Here is a 20,795-nt window from a genome sequence, read left to right on the forward strand (position 1 = left end):
CAAATATCTGCATGTCGTGCAATGTCAGTGCATGTAAAAGGTCGTGTATAAGTTTGTAAATATGGTCAGAACGTGAAGCAAAACATTAGACTAAAAGACAAGGCACTTTTAATGTCCAGCAGGCCTAACTACACATGCTCAATTAAAAGACAGTCAGTCATCACACTATCATACACTCTGCACAAATGTACAACAATATCAGGTAAACATGTAGGAATCATGCAGCAGGCACAATTGGCACACTCTTGAGATTCTGCCACACAGCACTCTCTTTTTCCTTGCACGCCACTCTAAGCTATGACCCGCGTCAGGGGATGCTGTTGGTGGCCACGGCTATGGGCCAGCTCACGGGTCCCTTAGCAATATGCTCAGAGAGATGGTTCCTTATGATCACAAAGTGCTTCTTGAACTCCAGACCATCGCCCTGAAATAAAGAGGCATCGTGAAACGACAGTACATACCCATCTGAAGAAGAAAAAGAACAGTGCCCAGAACTGTATACCTACACGAGACAACCTGAAGTCCACCAGGATCTTTGCACTCATTTCAATCAGGCTTGCCTTGAACACCAGCTGTGCTTTGCGTTTGTCTTGGGTTGTAACTGTGATCTGCGGTGGGGAAAAAGAAAGCACGTCAAACACATATGTGGAGTGTTTGTTCGGCATGCAGGGGACCTAGATTTTAATCCCCAATGCCGAAATTGTGCCATTTTAATTTATTAAATTTATATTTTTTGAAGAATCACCACTACGGAACATACTCGCCAAGTTTTACTTCATTTGCACTTTTCCCTGATAAGATGACTGTTTTCAGAATCTCGAATCATTTCTACCGGATGCTGCCAGATTTTCTGCGTAATGAGCTCCTTTGCATTAAAACACAATTTATAAGAAAGGGTCATGCTAACAAAAATGTGCTAAGCATCTTTGGTACAGCACGCGAGAAAGGCACAGTGCATGAGAGTGTTTGTAGCGAGAGCTACATTATGCCAGGTTTTCGAGTAGTCAGCGTGGCTTCGCCGTGACGAAACGTTTGGCAGAAGCTGCCAACTCTGGTCTTTTTCCTGTGGGAGGATGATATCAGAACCAGCCTGCCAGGGCCATTGCATTCACGTTACCCCTAGGCCACGCCGACACACTTACACTGCATGGTTGAAGTGGTGCTTTATATATGTGGGTTGGTAGCTTACGCTCTCGCGTCATAGGCGGAATTTTTTTCAATACTTTTTTCTTTTAAGGCTGACGACGCATTGCAACATAAAAGGCAGGAAATAGAGAATATGCCAGAGAAACACGAACAGGCTAGAGCTGTGCACGGGCCGCACAGAAACCTTCTGCCTCGGGTTCGGGCCAGGCCCGGGCCAGGGTATATTTGTCTTGGGAGGGCCGAGCCAGACACCCCTATTGCGAGCACATGCAACCTTTGCGAAAGCGCCAGTATGACAATTGTGCAATAGGCTTCTAGAATGTGCAACATTTTCCCCTGCATTCCTCATGCGAGAGCTTCCAAGTTCTCTCCGGACGTTGATCCGCCTTCCCTTCACACCTTCTCGCCATGAACGGAGCTTTGGTAGCTGTTTATGACTGAGAATGGGCTATTGAGCTTCAAGTTTCTCATCTCTTCAGCAACACAGGCGCATGTGTTTAGGTATCAGTTTCAAGATTCGTGTCACGCTGGCTTCCTCAGCTGAAGCGGGACATATCTCAAAGCATCCATGGTGCTTGGGTTTTCTCGTTTCTCAGCGCAGACAATGCACTGGCGGCACCTTGCCGGCTGCACGGAAAGCACATGCTAATGGTGCGCGGTGAGCGAGACAAGTTCAGAGTACTTCGCTACAGAATCATCCCTTTGTTCAGATATAGAGCTTGCACACTTTTGGGGAAGCAAGGAAGCCGCTTACCCAGAACCTGCTTTCCTTGCTAAGAACCTGTTAATAATTCCAACCACAAGTTACAGCACTGAAAGAAACTTCAGCGCTGCCGCATTCACCATCCAGGAGCGCCGCAAATACCCCAAGCCTTCAATGTTGCAGAACTTTTCCTTGCATACTAAGTTAGAATCACAATTCTACGATTATACTATGCCTCAATATATTCTTTTCTGTATCACCGCTTCAACTTCAATTATAGCATATGTCGGGCTGGGACCGGGCCTTAAGTCTGAGCACCGGGCCGGGCTTAAGCCCTCTCAGTGTCAGGCTGGGCCGGGCTCAGGATAAAAATTTCAGTCTGTGCACACCTCTAGAACAGGCACTATTAATAACGTTTAGATCACATAAATAAAGGCAATTTCACTTCCAAAAAATGAAAAGGGCCAGCGTCTCTGCACGTCATACGAGTGCCACTTCTGAACACATGAAAGTAGGCATCAGCGCATTTACATTTCCATGCAAGAGCCGCCACTGATAAGCTGTACATTCAGAAGCATGGTCTGAGGCTAACTTCACTTCAGCATGTTCAGATTAAAAAGTAGGATTGAGGAAAATGTTTACTGCCATGTCTAAACAAACTAGCACCTTTACAAGCGCTGCAAGTACTACCAAAATAACATTATCCTCAACTACAGACTCCTAATAAGCTGAGAAAGTAGCAACCTCTGCTGGGCACACCTCGCAAGCGTAAAATGACAGATCAACAAACACTCAAACTGCAGGAGTTTAAAAGCATCCCAAATTATTTTTAAACAATGTTTCTAGGATAAAGGGCCTTTAGTGTTGCACTGTTTTAATCCTAATACATAAAAAACCACACTGATTCCTTTTTGCTCAATATTCAATGCTTTGCTGACTGCACAGGCACCTCTGATAAACAGACGAATAAAGTGCAGCAGTAACACACACAAAAAAGATGGACGCAAACATAGATGCTGGTTGTTACTACAGTTACACCTCATTACTAGAGACACTCAAGGGAACCCAAAAAGGTCTCTTATAACCAAGGTCTCTTGTAACCAAACATTCCTATCAACTAGTATGTGCGACAGTTTAGATTGCGACAGTTTAGATTCCCTTATCTAAATTCTGTTCCGTATCAGTGTCTTGTTTTGTTACAATATATATGTCAGAAACCAAGATGGAGTGCCTCCTTTTGACTTGGAAGTTAAAATGTCCTTATTGTTTCAGCCACTGTCATCACATTCCTGTGTGACTGAAACAACAGGCACATCTTGGCTCCTCAGTAGAGAGGGGGCACTCCTTGGTTCCCGACATATTGCAACAAAACAGGACACTGATATGGAACAGAATTTAATTAAGGGAACCTAAACTGTCGCACATACGAGCTGGTACGAGTCAGCTGCATTGCATGAGTGTACCTGGGTGAATTGTGTCTCTTATAAATAGTGAAAAAATTACTTAAGGGACCTGGAAAAGTTGCCCTTAGTAACAGAGTGTCTCTTGTAACCATGTCTCTTGTATGCATGTTGTTAACATGGCAAACATAGTAAAACCAACCAAACCATTTTCAAGTGTCCCTTATAACCGAGTGTCTCTTGTAACCAGGTCTCTTGTAACGAAATTTTACTGAACTACTGCACTGTATTCCTCTGTACGATGAACCAACAAGCCAGCCACTATGTTGCAACGCACTGCATTTTGATGGAGGAGAAACGCAATGCGCTCGTGTACTGTGCTATGTAGGTGCACGTCACACAACCCCATGTGGTCAAAGTTATCTTCAGCCCACTGCTACAGCATACCTCTCATAGTCTTGAGTCACATTAGGATGTCAAACCCCAATGAACAACCATAAAGGTCTTGATGTCCAACTTAACTTCCTCAATTTCCTTTTGCTTTGCTGTTTCCAGATTTCCCTGCTTTGTTGTTATGCAGTTAGTCATAGTATAGTCATAGTCATAGCTCACCGACATGGACATTTTTTAAAGCTAAACAAAAACCAATGTATTTTTTTTTCCTTTTTCTGTCACGAGTTCACACTGCCTTGCCTCGTTTTTGATCACCATATAGGAATACCCACAAGTTACAGGCACCGGTAAGAAATAAGGAAAATGAAATGCATTTACCTGCCCAAAGGAGTTTGTTTTCCATGTGTAACCTAGCCGCTCAAAGAGCGACTTGAGTTCCTCAAGAGTTTGCTGAGCATCAGTGGTGACAAAGAACCTTGTCATTCGCTTTACTAGCTTCTGAAGTGGAGTCTAAAAGAAAAGACGCACACAATGTGGCTGTATAAGCATGTCGTCATCCCCAAGAGGAAAGACATACACAATGCAGGATAACTACAATGCACGAAGAGCTCTAAAAGAAGCAATCAACACAAGGAAGCAAGATAAACAAAAATTGCATATATATGGCAGAACACTGATTTTGCACTTACTATGCTACAAATATTATTACTACTATTATTATTGAGCAATGCCTTCATTATAGCTAAAAATGCAAACCCTATGCTGAGGACCATGCTGAACAACAGCGTATCACAAGAGGGATTAGTTCCCTAAAAATACTAGTACATATATATAGGCACATCTTTTGAAAAGCCTCAGCATTATCCAAACAGCCCAAAACTGCCATTTCCAGGTGCAAACAAAAATTATTTCTAAACACCATACTGACCCCAAATGTTTGTTTGCAGTTAGAAAGAGCATATAAGATATTTACAGGAAAAAAAAAAAAAGAAGAAAAAAAAAAAAGGCATCTGCCCACAATCTAGTCTCTGGCTCCAGCCTTCTGGCTGTGCCAGTCGGCTGCTGAGCCCAAGACCACAGTATCAAATACAGGCATTGTGGCCTGCCTGATGTCACCAAATGTTTATAGACCCCTGCCTAGGTGGTCCAAGCTTAATCCGAAACTTTCCACTATGGGCCTATGGGCCCTTGTAGCTAATGTCCAGTTTTGGGATGTAAACGTAATAATATGCAGCGACTCATCCACACAGACAGGAATATGTCTTTGCTCCTCAAGGCTACATCAGATATGACGCATACTAAAGCTTTTCTTAGGTTACTCTAAAAATGACACATCGCGGCATGTTTATCCGTCTGCAGAAAACCATAGAATGCGGACGTAAACTAAGACATCTTTATCCAACTGCGCCAAACAAGGAGTACCATTAATATGAAGACACCAAATTTTTGGCTGCATATTTTCTCCACTTCCGCCAATCCTCCCCTTTCTCCCCACCTACTAGCCATCCTCAGTGCATGACATCACCTTCTTTGCTCCTTCTTCTCACTCACCAAAGTTGCACTCTCCACACTTTGTGCAACAAAAGCCAGGTTTTCGCTCACATAATCTTCCAATACCGCCGCATTAGAAAACCAATTGGCCTGTGCAGTCAGGCTGCTCACCTGGGAAGAGCCTTGTGTTCCCAGCGTCTGTGTGCTCAACAGCATGTCATCCAGCTGTGCTGGCTGAGAGAAGCTAATTATGTGCTGGGCCAACTCCTTAGCGGCAGGAGCCAGCTCCTGTCCGGGCTCTTCCAAACTACGCACTGGATCCGGTTGGGAGCTCGAAAGACGGGTGATGGTGTCGTCCCTGCAACACGACCAAACAGAACACGGTGGTCATCGTCTAGGAGCTTACTGTATCCAGCAGCAATATGACAGCTCCACCCAGTTTCATGCTGGTGCATCTGGTAAAAAAAAACTGTTACATGAATCCGGCACCTGAGCATAGCTGGCCTTTCAGCAACCAATCCTGCCTCATACGTCACTTGGACGCAGGGACCTCATCATCGCTCACTTCTGGACTTCATAAAATCAGCCAACCTTTTTCCATTCATTTAATCATTTATTCATCCTTCATCTCATAACCTACTGATGCCCTGAGGCAATAAATATCGACTAAAAAAAAATCCTGTATAAAACGTATACCGAGTTTTTCAGCAAGGTAAAAGTTCTCAAGGTTTCTGTAAAATTCTACAGTAATGTTTCTGCAAAATTCTAGTTTAATTGCATTTGCAAATACCACATGAATTTTGAAATAGACAAGAACTACCGTAAAAACCCGCGTATAATACGAGTTTTTTTTCCAACTTTCAGCGTTCCAAATTTCCGCCTCGTATTATTTGCGGATCCCAACCAAAATGTCAAAGTTTTGCGAGAAGTTTTGGTTTCGTTGTTGCCGCGTGGCTACGGCTTGGCTTTGTTATCGATGTGCGGCTACGGCTTGGCTTCGTTGCCCTAACGTGGCCGCACCCCGCAGTGGCCACGACGTCGAGGTGTCGTCTCTTTGTTGTTGAGTCGTCGAGTGCGCACAGCATCAGCGCATGTGCTCTCGTGCAAACCACGGTTCGCGAAAAAGTGCACGCTTTTTTCTTTAAGTGAACGAGCAGGATGCCAGGGTCTCGGAAACAGTACTCGGCTGCTTTTAAGAGAAAGGTGATTTTAGTTGCTGAAAACATCGGCAACAGTGCGGCCGGGAGGCAGTTTGGCGTCACCGAGGGAAGCATTCGCGGATGGCGACGACAGAAAGAAGCCCTTTTCGCGTGCAAGGGGATGCGAAGAAGCTTTCGCGGGCCAAAGAATGGCGCATTCCCGGAAATTGAACTCGCTCTGACGGAGTTCGTACGAGAACAGCGAGCATCGCATCTAGCTGTGAGCGTAGAGCTTATGCAAGCAAAAGCTAGGGAGCTTGCAAGGGAAAAGGGAATTCCGAGCTCCGCCTTCAAAGCAAGCAAGCACTGGATACATCGCTATATGTGCCGTGCTGGATTCTCGCTACGCCGGCGAACCTCGATTTCACAAAAGCTGCCCGAATCCTTCGAAGAGCTGCTGGTGGCTTTTCAGCGCCACGTGATTTCTTTGCGAAAGACCAAAAACTTTCAGCTGGGGCAAATAGGCAATGCTGACCAGACGCCGGTTTACCTGGACATGCCATCGCCCCTCACCGTCCATGAGAAAGGCTCTAAACAAGTTTGTATCCGGTCTACTGGAAACGAGAAGACGCGGGTTACAGTCATGCTATCGTGCACGGCAGACGGCCGCAAGCTCCCGCCCTATGTCATCTTCAAGCGCAAGACAATGCCGAAATGTGAGGAGCTGCCGAAGAATGTCATCGTGAGATGCCACGAAAAAGGTTGGATGAACGAGGATCTTGTCCTCGACTGGGTGAAGTCAGTGTGGTGCAAACGGCCCGGTGCACTGTTGTCCTTTCCATCCATCCTCGTGCTGGACGCGTTTCGTTGCCATTTGGCCGACTCGGTGAAAAGGCTGCTAAGCGACTGCCGCACAGAACTTGTTGTGATTCCGGGTGGGATGACCTCACAACTTCAGCCTCTCGACGTTTGTGTCAACAAACCCTTCAAGGACGCAGTCAAGCGATGCTACGCGGAATGGACATTGACCTTGGAATGGATGCGGTCAGGTGAGCCTGCAGTGACGCCGGCCGGGCGGCTGAAGCGAGCATCGCCAGCCACGCTGTGCAAATGGATTGTGGACGCGTGGGCAAGCATCCCAGAGGAGCTTGTGCGCCGTTCGTTTAAGAAGTGCGGCATCTCAAACGCCCTCGATGGCACAGAATTTCTCGGAATTTCTTTGTCCGACAAAGAAATTTCCGAGGAAAGCGCTGCTGAAGATGAAAGTGATTGAAGTGTGAGGTCCGATTTCAATAAATGTCTTGTTTTTTCTCTCTCGTATTATATGCGGTAAAAACTTTTTTTTTCCATTTCGCGTCTCCAGAATTTCACCTCGTATTATATTCGGGTTCGTATTATACGCGGGTTTTTACGGTAAGTATTCGATACTCGAAAACGAATTTCCCTCGTGTTGGTATTTGAAAATTTTGACATCCTTCACACCCCTACTGAAAACTTTACACGCAAGTTAGAAAAGAAAAGTGCGGAGGCAATTACCTGGTTGCATCGCCTGAGTGGCCTATGTCAAAGCAGCTCTTCTTGCGCGCGAGAGAATCCGCGCCGCTGGCCAGCCACTTGGAATTTGTGTCTGAAGTCAAGAGGCGCCACACTGAGCAACACATTTTGCAAAATGCTCCCGGAAGCACTTACTTTTGGGCTTGAGATGTTTCTTCATCCACTGGTGGTTTTTGATTTGCTCTATTGTGTACCTCTTTCCAGGGCTTGGCATGAGTATCTTCCGAAGTAAGGCTGCAAATGTTAACGACCAAGAAAAATGCCACATAAACTGAAAATCTTAATGCAGAAACAATAAAATGAAACCCTACTTGCAAACAAATTAGGATTCTGCCACAGACAAAATTCACATTAGACCAGCATTGATGACTTGGTGGCATTTGTGCTTACTGCTAATCCCAAAGTTGTGGGTTTGACCTCGACAGCTGCGACAGTATTTCGAAGGAACTAAAACGCCATAAACACCCATGTGTTGTCCAAATTCAGTGCATATTGATTACAGAGCCCCGGGTAGCTTGAATTAATCCAGAGCACTCCACCACAGTGCCTCTCATGGTTAAGGTGTCTAGCAAACCACTATTTTCAATATCCCTGACTTTTCTAGGTTTTCCCAGATTATTTCAGTTCAAATTCCCTGATGGAAGAGGCTCAAAAATGTTGCTGCTGACGATAATGAGCATAGACGAATAATTCACAACAAAAAGCTATTTATTATGTGTATCCTGCAATTTACAATAGTGACAAGGCTATCATTAGTGTTAATGGCCATTAAGAACATCAAAAGTTTACCAAAAATTCAAAGCGCACTGATACCAGTCTCAGATCATGCAAGTCGCCCACCTCGCAAATAGCCAATCCAATCCAATACGGCTGCACGCATGCATTTGGTAGCATTGTAGTTCACTATAACAGCACAGCGACATGCGCTGGCATCAAAGTAATATATCGCGCCTTGCCTTGCGCTGTTAAGACAACACCCAAAAAAAAAGTCTGCATGAATAACATACTTGCTGTGTGTCAGCTTAGAATGCAAATGCACTGCCGAATATATTGTGTGATTTTCCCCAGTTCAGTTCAGTCGTTCAGTCGTGTCTGACTCTTCGTGACCCTATGGACCATATCACGCCACGCTTTCCGGTCTGTCACTATCTTCCTAACATCACATAACTTCATCTGCAGCGCCTCGGGGATGCCATCTAACCATCGCGTTCGAGGCCTACCCCTTCTCCGGTAACCCTCAACCTTTCCCAACATCAAAGCTTTCTCCAGCGACTCCTCTCTTCTTATCAGATGGCCCCCCCAACTTTATGAAATTCTTGATGCTTTCCCTGACATTTCACCGAGTTTTCCCATTGCATAAAATTTCCCCGACTATTCCCGGTTTTCCCGGTTGGTAGACACCCTGATCGCCCACATCTCATTTTGGGACATAAATGCTACAATTCACCAGCGTCACCTACCCAGTTGTGCGTAACATGAACCCAGGTTAAAAAATACATGTACTACTTCATTCTGTAAGAATGAAATTTAAATGCTGGGGTTCACAATCACCTACTGCATGCACATGAAGGCAGCATTTCTTTTTATACTAATCTGTAAATTAGTCAAGACTTGGGCCAATAAAGACTTTACAATTAAGTCAATCACAAAACCAAAATTCCCCAAGAGCACTGTAGAATGTACACAGCACAAATGCAAAAGCCTGAAGCGCTGCTGGTGCACACGGTGCATCATGTTTGCTCTCGTTATCATTATCAACTAAATACACCGTCATCATCACTGCTATCGTCATTATCACTAATAGGGTCACTGTCATCGCTGCTATCATCCTCAAGCTGGAGAAGGAGAATTACGACGTTTCTCATGATCCCAGGCTTGGCGCACTTGGTTAAAGCGCTCGGCTGGGGATCCGAGGGGTGGAGGCTCGATTCCTGGTGGAGACGGGATCTTTATTTCTTTGATGATTGCGAGGTGGAGCGGACACGTTCTGTCCACAGTTTCTGCGGACGCCAATCACGAGCTGTTCGCATTAAAGTTCGCATCAAGAGCTCATTGACTGGCAAGTCTGCAGCACTAGCCGGTTACAAATGATCAAGAGCAGTCACAACGGCTCTAATGCATGTGACATTGGCCCACCAACCTTCAGACCATTTACAGCCTGCAGTACTGCTATGAAAGCTTTGTCACTGAGGCAAAACACTTTGGGTAGCCCACATTGCCACTAGGTCTGACAGACAATGCGCAGGACTTACACAAAACTGCGTTGTCCAGTTTTGACCACGGGGGCACAGTGATCTTGCACTCCTTCCAATCTTTGTACTCTGTACAACTCGCAGCAGGCTTGTCCCATGGCAGTTCTGGAAAAAGAACACGAAATGAAGCACAAAGGAGACTAGAAGCAAATGAGCGACTTAACGAGTTCTCTCGGGAAAAGACAGGTTTCAAGGCTTGATCGTGTCCACAACTCAACAGTTGTATCAAAGCTGGGTTACACGATCACGAATAAAATGTGGTAAGAGCTTACACAAGTCCCTGAAACAGAATGTGTTCAGGACTCAAAACTTTGGTAGGCACCCCGTGCACTTTAAATTTAGATAGAAGTGCAAGATTTTAAACTGAAGTAGGAGGACCGTGGCGTCCATTCTGCATTCTTGTTATATTCTTAAACCACGTCACGCTTTGCCGTAAGTGTGTCAAAAGCTGGCAAGAACACTGCATATGCTGCAACATCATTAAAGGGGCTGACACTTATAGACGTGCATCGCTGTTGCTCCAGTGAGTACCACTCCCACTATAACAGCCACTGCTGGGGAAGCAGCTTCAAAGCCAACGGCCATTTGCAGGGGGCAGCTGCAACGGAAGAGTTGGCTGTCATCTCTGAGCAAGGGCTAGTGTGTACCAGTAACGGAACCACCACAGATGTGAAACAAAAAGAAAGAAATACAAATATAATTAAGATGCTACTTGTGTGAAAGGAGATGTCCAGTCCATTTGCCCTCCTTGATTTCAGCCGGGATATCCCAACTGACACTTACTCCTTAACCCACTCTGTTTTCATTCTGTCTTTCAACATTACCCCTATTTTCCTTTCTTTGGACAGCTCACTGCAGAGCTTGCAACACAACTTTTCGCCAGGCTCAAGTCTGTGGCCCACAGGTGATTAAAGGCCAAGATACAGCTGTTACACACTTCCCCCTCCAAAGCATAAACACGTAGCCAAACAAACAGTAACGGAGTTCTAGTGTAGCAGTGATTGGCACTCACCACCCCCAAGCAGAGCAACAAGGATGACACCACAGCTCCAGATGTCAGCAGGCTCAGCATGGTACTGCTTGACAAGCACCTCAGGAGCAATGTAAGGCAACGTGCCACACCTTTTCACAAGCAACCGCTCTTCTCCCCGAAATCTGAACACAGTGGCCAGGCCAAAGTCTGAGATCTTCACATTGTCTGCAAAGGCAACAGCACGACTTGCAAAACGAGTTCCAAAGGGCTTGCAGCACTAGGTGTAGCAATCTCACAATACGTCAGCAGGCGTGGCAGCAGAGTCTAAAATTTTAGAGCAGCTCAGAAAGCAGTAATAAAGCCATTTTAGAGCAGCTTTGGCAGAATAAGAGAACAGCTTTGGAGCACTCAGATTATGTTTTGAAGCATGCTTGTAAGGTTTCACAATTGCAATTTTTTATTTCAAACGAACAAAAACTGCAATTTGGTTCCTTTTGATTCAGCATTCAATAATTTCCATGCTATGAGCACATTTCTGACAGGACAAATGACCGAAATATATACAGGTGTTTAAGATGTCACAGCTCAAAAGAGAAACAATTTGGAACAAACTAGCAGAAAATGGAATGTTTGCTTTTGCGCTTCATAACTAAACACCAAGTTTGGCTAACCGCTTATGCCTACTTTAACTTGATCATGATTCAAACATGGAGTCCATCCCTTTGATACACTCAAGCACCACCGCCAGTTTGGAGTTCACATCGAACAGCACATTTCTGCTTTTCATCTTGAGCATGTTCTTCGATTCTATGCCTGAGCACTGGTCAATAGTGCTTCCACAGAGGACAAACAGGACTAAAAGGTAGACATTCCCTCCTTCAGCCACTTTACTTTACTGCCTTCAGTCATTGGCTCAAGCTTGTCTGAGCGACGCTGGGGATTTCTCAATTTCAATGGGTAGGCAATAGGCCCCGCATGGCTTTCCAACACCCTTGAGAAGGTTTCTAGTGATCGGCACCTTCGATTAATCACCCCTCCCTCCCATATGACTTCATACTTTTGTCTGACAAAGATTCCATGGCAAAATACCTGCTTTTCATAGCAGAAGCACTAAAATAACTTCTGCAGTTCTTTGCAGCTAGACAAGTTTCCTAATGGCTCGTGGTAGTTTGCAGTGTCTGCTTCACTTGCTGCTCTTGCTTCTCTCACCATCGGTGATTCTAAAGGCAAGGAGGAGGTGCTATGCCAAGTGCATAGAACATTTCTAATGCAGAAACATTACGACCTGCACTGAGGTTTTACAGGGGTGACTCTGAAGCCTCCTATCAGCAACTGCTCGAGGAAAAAAAACTTTCTGCTAGTGGGCTTTGAGCTCAAGTCGAGGCAAAGAGATCAGCATCACTGGCCACTGCGTTAAACCAATGTGCCGCCATCTCGGTAGCCAGTTTCTTCGAGTGCTAAGCTGAGTCTTTCCCGTTGAACTTTGGATATCATCTTTATCACCTTCATCTCGTCTGACAAAACTGCACTACAGACCTTAATTAGGCCTCATCCATGTTAATAAAAGCCTAAACCATCCATTAAACACTTAGATAAACATGGCAAGATGTGGCAGAGCAAAGATAAATAATGCAGAACTTAGCTAAATGAGTAATATTTCTGCATGTATACACCCATGCTTAGCCAAGCTAAACTGCAGCTTAACTTTTTTACAACTGCCTCTAATCAGTTGTGGAGTGTTTAAAATTTACTTGTGCGCAAATTTTAATGTTTCATGCTTCTCTAGTTTGTTAAAACTTTGCTTGTACTATTAGGCGCAGTGAGAGATGCATTATACCACTGCCACCAGTGCGTTGCCATCGTTTAGACTGACAGCCAGATGCACAACTCACATGCTGCAGTTTTCACGGTCGCCTAATCGAATTGGATTATAACGACTTTTTTGTAGGCAATGGATGGGCCATCGATGGTCGCTTCAGGTAACAAACTGTATTCCAAGGGAAGGAAAGCGTAGCAGGGGGCGGCAGAAAGTTAGGTGGACGGATGAGGTCAAGAAGTTCGCAGGGGTCGAGTGGATGCAGCTAGCACAGAACCAGGTTAATTGGAGAAATATGGGAGAGGCCTTCGCCCTGCAGTGGGCATAGTCAGGCCGATGATGATGATGATGAGATGGGCCATCGTGTGGCAAAAAAACGTATTCTTCTAAATTTGAAGGCGAAACATGGAAGCAGCTTGCACGGAGCAGTTTTGGTGAAATATTGTCTTTTGGGGCAAACTGGAGCAGCCAAGGCAGTTTGCAACAAATAGAACAGCACTTCGACCATTTATTATGTGTTTATGTGATTAGGCATAACGGTTTATGGGACATTCCATACAGTAATGCCAACATCCCAAAGTAGCTGCTCGTATTACAATAAACAATGCAGTCTATGACCCCACAACTGCAATCACTGGCACTACCCACTCAAACTGCAACTGCAATGGCCGATACTGCAATGAAAATTGAAGCCATCTGTTCCAGCCCTATAAACCTTGGCAGCATACTTGAAAAAGCACAGTTTTCCTGTACTCTTTTCCACAAAGCTATTCATGAAACAATCAATTCGACAATACACATCAATCAGCTCTACATAACAATTTTTTTGCAAGTCGTATGACTTCCACTATGAAGTGCATCACCATACTTTGCAACTATTGCGGCAAAAAAAGACAGGCACTGCATGGAGAAATTAATGACAAGGCAGCATTTCCTCCGTTTCAATGACAAGAAGTTGTTCGTGAAACAAAAAAATAGTACAGCTACTGCCCAAGCTTTAAGTGCAGACACTTTTTCAGATCTGTCCTGGGCACGATGGCATATATGGCACGGGGCTATGATAGCAGCATTATGATTGGCGCATTTCACAGGGGCAGCTTATTAGACACGCACAGCACAATCCAAAATAAGGTAAGCCAGGTTACCAAATAAAACTCCCAGACTTTCTGCTCTCGTGGGTAAAAAAGACTGATGGCAATATAAGTAAAAAGTAAACAAAAACGGCGATCAAAATCAATGACACTACAAGAAACGAGATTCACCATTGGCATCTAGCAGGATATTTTCGGGCTTCAGGTCCCGGTGTGCAACACCCTTCGAATGGAGGTACTCCTAAAAAATGCAAAAAGTCAACACAGCCTTTTACACCTTTATTTCAAACATGTAGAAAATTAAATTTTAACTGCATTACAACCACTGTGTATTAAATAGATAAAACATTATAAAGGAGTTTAAACATGCTATACTTATGCATTACAGCACTGTTCGAAGTTATGCACGGCTGCTCAAGAAGCTGTTAACCAGGACTAGGTAACACGCAAGAATTTGCATCGACTGCCTCAAAACTCAAGTTATAAGATTAGCTACAGAAAAAAAGAGGCAATACTACTTAAGAAAACTTCTCAAAAAGAACTATTCCCCAGAGGATTGAGGTTCATATTTAGCTTGGCTAGTGTTTCATTAAAAAAGCGGATTAAGCTGTGAAATCCCAGCTGCATCATGATTCAGGCTATTAAGTATGTCCTGAAAAATATTAATTAAAATGCAGAAGCTACTTCTACAGCCACAAAACTCAAATATATTCACGAGAACTTGCACGAGAAAAAAATGCATAGGTTCAACTATCCTTGAACCAAGTTTCACAAGCGTTAGCCAATGTTCAATGGACAGCGCGAGAGTGTTCTGCAGTTGGAACTCGAAGATGATTATGTTTACAGCACAGCGAGCGAGTGTGTTGCAGTTTTATACGAGATATGATTGGCTGAGAAAATGTTGCTTGTGCCTTGCTTTGTTCTTTCTGATTAGTTCTTTTTTTTTTTTTCATGAGTTTGGTCACGGTTTTTTTCATTGAATTACCGCTTCTCAATCATGCTCAGGCCACTAAATTGAGATCAAGAACATTGCAAACTAGTCACCAAGACCAACGCCCCATCTCATTTACACTCTCAGCCAAGTCCAGTGCGAGTTCGCGGAAACCACGAAAACAGCCCAATGCAACCCAGTTTGAGAACTGCTGACTATGGATGACACACCTTTTGTATTAGTGTTAATTAGTAAAGAAAGCTATGCTACAAAATGCCGTGCCTTTTAAATTACTGTTAGATAGATAGGAATGAGGATGGAAGGCAGGGATGCTAACCAGAAAGGCCTTCGGCTACCCTACACAGTTAATTAGTAAAGAAAGCTATGCTACAAAGTTGTGGCATGAATTTGATTAAGACAATCACTTGGCTGGTTGGTACAGTTCCCAAAAGAAAACAACAAAAGAAAGCATGGAATCGAGTCAACAGTAAAAGGCAAACTGGGTGCAGAAATGGTACCCTGTTTACCTTTCAAAGCTGCCCCGTGCCCATTCTCTTATCCTGTTCTTTCACCAGCATGAACTGGCCCCGAGCATGCATAGTTTAGGATGACTGAAAGAATCATAAACCAAGTGCGGTATAGTTTGAAGAGCAAAAAGAATATCTTACCACTCCAGATATAATCTGCCTGAAATATCTCTGCGCATCAGCCTGATCCACACCATAATCAGGCTCTGCACAGAACAGAAAAACAGGGTCACTACTAAGCGACATGAAAGAAAGGTAAAATGAAAAAGCACTTGCATTCAAGCAAAATCAATGTAAAGATGAGCATGGAACGCGTCAGAATTTTGTAACGAGTTAAACCCATACCATAAAAAAATTTAAGAGAAAAATTTAAACAGCAGGTTGTGAAATGCAAAGCCCAAAGCAAATGCAAAAGCAATGAACTTACCTATTCTATCAAACAGTTCGCCTCCTGACGCATACTCAAGAAAAATGTACTGGTGAGTCCCATCTTTTCGGTGGCCATAATACTTAATAATGTTTTCATTGTTAAGCATTCGATGAACACATATCTGAAAGCAACATAAGAAAAACAAAAGTTCACAAGCAGAAAAAATAGCAGACACAACATCTAATGGCATGAATGAAACAAAGCTGAGGCTAGAGTTGTGCACATACAAATTAATTTGTCTTATGCTCTCAGTTCGAGTCTCAGGCCAAATAACAACTGCCACTTAAGTTGCATGATAATGAAACTGACCTCACTCAGATTTAATGAACATAAAAGATTTCATCACCATAATTATCTGTACAGATCATTATGCTGCATACCAGTATGTACAAAACTTTAAATAAAAGTGACTACTTTGCCGTGGCATAACTCTACATACCATAAAAATATTGGTCACTCGCAGTTAGGTCCGCGTGCAACACACGAGTCCTGCGACGTGCTTAGCCGAATTTAAATATTGAAGATAAAACTGTTGAACAACTGTCACACAGTAAAAAACACACATTTTAGGACTGCACACTCCAGTACCGATTCTCAAAACACAGTGAAACGGACAAAGGACAAGTGAGTAAACAAAAAGCAGTCATCATTCATTCCTGTGAAATCTCATCTATGAAGCTGGCTGATCTAAGAGTTTTAATTTGCAAACATTGGCCCTTGGTTATCAGAATTATTTAAATACATACTAAAGTCAATCAAGCAGAGAGTGCTTTTCCCGTCTATTCACTTGATCTTCGTTCTCTGTGCTGTGCTTTTAAGAATGTTGCGCCAACTTGCTCAACTCTACTTTTATTGCACCAGTATTGATATGATCGAAAAGCCTGTGATAATATTCACACATTTCCGAAACGGCATACAGCCCTGGGCGGTGGAGACTGAGCTCAAGTGCCAGTAAATGCCGTCTGGACAGAACTCGAGCCGAAGTTATCATGCAACCTGGATGAAAAACTATAAACGTACTAAACAAACAACCTTACTTCTTTCCGGAAGTTCTCAGCCGCCTCAGGATGATCACTATTCAGAACTTTGACAGCAACTGCTTCCTGAGTTGCCCTGTTGACGAGGAGTTTGACCCTGAAAGGAGAGGCAAATTGACGAGTCTCGCATCGCTCAAACGTCGGCTAGAAAACAAGAGCATGCTGTCACTCACTCGCCGTAGGCTCCTTCGCCTAGTACTTGTGTCAAATCCCAGCCCTCCACGAACTCGTGCTTCGTAGTGCTGAAAAACGAGAACTTAATTAAGCGTAACTTAAGAATAACTCGTTCGCAAAACTTGTCCGGCATATTAAACGCACCGTTCGGACGGAAGTAAAATGAGGAAAAAAGTTGAAACAAAGACGTCTGAAAGGGAAGTATGAGCTGCAACTACAAACGAAAACTCAAATCCCACCTCGTGGAAGGTGAAGCAGGACATGCCATGGACTTCGCACCAGGAGTCAGTCCCCTGTCGAGAGTGAACAAGCTTATGTTTGACCGGCAGCCAGTCCTAAAACCTGTTTAGACTCGTGCGACAGTACCTGACAGCTAACGAGCGCCGAAATGAAGCAACAGCAAGAAACTTATGCCTCTTAGCCGTACACTGTTCCACACAACAGCACGAAAAAATAACGCAACGCCGAACGGCAAAAGGAATCAAAATAATAAGGTCAGTAACATATCGAACAAGCGAGCACTTGCCACCGACATTCCGAATGCGGACACAAGGGGAACAAGCGCTCCTTCACAGCGGCGCAAGATCAAAGCCGAAGACTCAGAAGATAAGCTTATCTTTGCCATAAAGTATAGTCTCGTGTAACTTACATGGCGTCTTCAGGTTCGTCATGTAGTTTCTTACACGATAACAATTCAAATTTTTCGTTTCATTGTAAAACGACTGATCATGCATTCGCAGCACATGGGCAGAGAAAAGCGCGCGAAATGTGTCGATGTCAATTAACAGCAGTGTATTTGTTGCTTTGAAAAAAACATTAACTACCAGAATTGTCAACAAAAAACATTTAGTCAGTAAATATTTTGCTTATATGTGGCTTAGTTTTGTGTGTTAATAGTTTTATTAAAACTCGTGTTTTATTCAGAATTCAAGTTTCGGTTTCGACTGCAACAGATTGACTTCTTTTTTGCTTTCTGAAAGGGAGTGTGCGCTCCCGAGGTAAAAGGGGGGGGGGGGGGGGGGGGGTACCGAGGCTATAGTGCTCTGGAATATGGAGCACTGTACCCAGGCTCCCTCGCATATTTTGTGTTGAAATTATTTCGCAATATATAGTGGAGTGGGCGTATATTACAAACACTAAATCTGTAAATTTGGTCTCGCCTAGCCTGTGAAATTCACCCGCCTAGCAGAGGCGGGTGAATTTATCTGTGGACACCCATTGGTCGCACTGTGAAACATGTACTGTACCCTTCTCCTGCACTTGATCAACTTTTTACATGGCAAAATGACGTTAGCGAACCTGAGTGCGTCTTCACGCCTGGAGCGCGGCAGGAGGAGACAATGCATGCATTTTTACGAGGTCCTAGAAACTGCATGCTCATAATGAAAAAAAGTTACCGCAAACGTAACAACTTGCTGTGTCTTGTATCTTCCTGCTCATGTGTGTGCCCACTTCCCAACTAGCCCAACGTTTTATCATTGACATAGAATATGCTATAGCACTGCGCGTAATTATTGTGAAGAACTTCGTCGTGTCCATGCGAGGGGCCATGGTTCGTGGAAAACCACTTGCAGCGAGTCCCCCCCCCCCCCCCCCCCCCTCACACACACACACACGCGCGCGCGCATGCACACACACACACACACACACACACACACACACACACACACACACACACACACACACACACACACACACACACACACACACACACACACACACACACTTTTTTCCCCTTGTTCGCCTAACCGCTCGCTTTTGCAGCCTAAAAGTTCGCACAAAAGTGATATTTAATTGCAAGTTTCGTTTTATATTACATTTGAACGGAGTACTTTCCTGGTGCGGTAAGAATTAATCATTCGTACCTTCTGGTGCGACTGCGAGCCTAAAAAAAATTAGCTGGGGCTTAGCTTTAGTTAAGCCTGGAAATTGAGAAAGCAATGTCCGCTTGGCTACGCAAAGTGTTTCGCTTGTGGTGGTGCACATTGCTAATATCCTGTGTACCCACGAAATGAAAGGCATATTTTTTAGACGTCTCGAAACTTTATTATTTATTCACAGATTATTCTTTCTGTAGCCCAATGAACCGCAGCAAGGCCTGCAAGCTCTTGCAACTTGTATGACGTCAATCGCTTGCCGCCGTTCGCAGGCGGTCGACCCATAGAGAAAGAGATCAATCTCTTTCTCTATGGTCGACCGGCCGTGGAGCGTAGCTGCGGTGCGCTGAAGAGTAGACTTGGTCGCTTGGTCCCGTTGGTCACCCGTTTCTCACTCTGGTATGACGTCAGTAGTCACGTGACCGACCATACTATAGCGGAGCGTAGCTACGGCGCGCCGAAGAACCGACTTGCTACTCCGTCTCTCGTTCTGGTATGACGTCAGTAGTCACGTGACCGACCGCCGCCGTCGTTCGACAGTGAAGCGTAGCTATACGACGCGCTGAAGAGCCGACTTGCTACCCTGTCTCTCGCTCTGGTATGACGTCAGTTGTCATATGACCGACCACCGACCGTGAAGGGTAGACTCCGGTACGGCGAAAAGGCGAAACCTGGCGTAGTATTATTTTCGCAATTACACATTTTCGCGACTGTTGTACTCCTGGCAGAATATCCGGCGCCCACCGGACGAAAATATTCTCAGGGGTCGTGAGGCTGAATGCAAGACTTTTATTCCTCAGATGGGGTAAGGCGATATGCCGTCATCAGCACCACTGCATAGAATGTGTGTGTGTGTGGGGGGGGGGGGGGGGGGGGGGGGCGCCTCCCGGGCGGAGCCGCTAGTTCGCGGGACCCCATGTGCCGACCACCAACGTTGCATTGTGTCGCCAGCCAGGATCTGAGCCGCAGCAGTGGGGCGAGGTTTGAGAAGGGTTAATCGAGGAAAATTTTCAAGAGCACTGGTGGTGGTATTGCCACAAAATGAAAGGAATTATTAACGATAATCGGTAGGGGCTAAGAATGGCCTTTGTTTGTAGGCGTCCGAGTGTCGTGGCTTGCGCCCGGTCCAGATCGGGGTGAGGGGCGGGTTACGTGCATCTTAGCTCGCGATAAAAGTTTGTTATCTCCGCGTATGTGCGCGACGCCTGGACGAGCGCGTCCGTTCCCAATAGATCTCCCGTCTCCTGGTTGGTCAAGCCTCGGGCTAGACGGTCGACCCCTTCGTTTCCGGTGTTACCCGCGTGAGGATTGTTACCCGCGTAATTTTTGAAAGGCGCTCTTTGAGTCGCTTAGAATAGTTTTGGTGCGGGGATCCGCGATGGCCAGTGCGATAGCTACTTCCTCTGCCTCGAATATAGAGCTAGAATAAAATGTTATGGCGTTAATGAAGGCGGACTATGTACACTGCAGAAATGCGAGAGCATTACCTTTACTGGTGCACACGGTGCGTCACGTTTGCTCTCATCATCATCTAAATTCACCGTCATTGTCATTGCTAATTACATCATTGTCATCCCTATCCTCCCGGTAGACAAGAATAATTTTAATGTGCGTTTCATGATCCCGGGTGTGGCGACCTAGTTAAATTGGCTCTTGCATTTAACCAGTTCAGTCACATGCACACACGGCATCAAAAAAAAAAGTATACTATATGGGGGGGGGGGGGGGGGGTATCCTCGAAAGAATGCGCCACGGGGGGCTAGACGCTACGGTCGCCTTCTAGCCCCGACGTGCCAGCCCTAGCAGACAGAGCTGTGACCCCCAACCCGCGGTGCGAGAAATCGCCACTGCGGCGGGTTCT

General features: G+C 44.9%; 1 protein-coding gene across 3 annotated transcripts; it reads right to left on the reverse strand.

Moving 5' to 3' along the window:
• Window positions 1-85: 85 nt before the first annotated feature.
• Window positions 86-17,831, reverse strand: grp (serine/threonine-protein kinase grp). Of its 3 annotated transcripts, none has more exons than XM_084606893.1 (15): window positions 17,707-17,831; window positions 17,297-17,350; window positions 17,057-17,125; window positions 16,884-16,980; window positions 15,844-15,967; window positions 15,558-15,622; window positions 14,130-14,199; window positions 11,091-11,276; window positions 10,079-10,183; window positions 7,962-8,060; window positions 7,809-7,899; window positions 5,305-5,491; window positions 4,021-4,152; window positions 507-608; window positions 86-424 (listed from the first exon to the last, which is right to left on the reverse strand). In XM_084606893.1, coding segments are annotated over exons 1-15 (1,500 nt in total). In that variant the 5' UTR covers window positions 17,709-17,831; the 3' UTR covers window positions 86-307. The 3 variants fall into 3 exon arrangements, with proteins under 3 accessions (XP_084463019.1, XP_084463020.1, XP_084463021.1); XM_084606894.1 differs by lacking the exon at window positions 17,707-17,831 and adding an exon at window positions 17,584-17,674; XM_084606895.1 differs by lacking the exon at window positions 17,707-17,831 and adding an exon at window positions 17,424-17,577.
• Window positions 17,832-20,795: the final 2,964 nt, after the last annotated feature.

This window comes from Amblyomma maculatum, chromosome 6 (assembly GCF_055883805.1).
Source record: "Amblyomma maculatum isolate TAMU_Amacu chromosome 6, ASM5588380v1, whole genome shotgun sequence".
NCBI classification, from domain to species: Eukaryota; Metazoa; Arthropoda; class Arachnida; order Ixodida; family Ixodidae; genus Amblyomma; species Amblyomma maculatum.

What these genes read in the sequence shown, in the direction of transcription:
- grp (XM_084606893.1), bottom strand. An exon ending in GGCGAAGGAGCCTACGGCGA is followed by an intron (nt 16,981 to 17,056) that starts GTGAGTGACAGC and finishes CTCTCCTTTCAG; the next exon opens with GGTCAAACTCCTCGTCAACA. An exon ending in CGAACTGTTTGATAGAATAG is followed by an intron (nt 15,623 to 15,843) that starts GTAAGTTCATTG and finishes TGTTCTGTGCAG; the next exon opens with AGCCTGATTATGGTGTGGAT.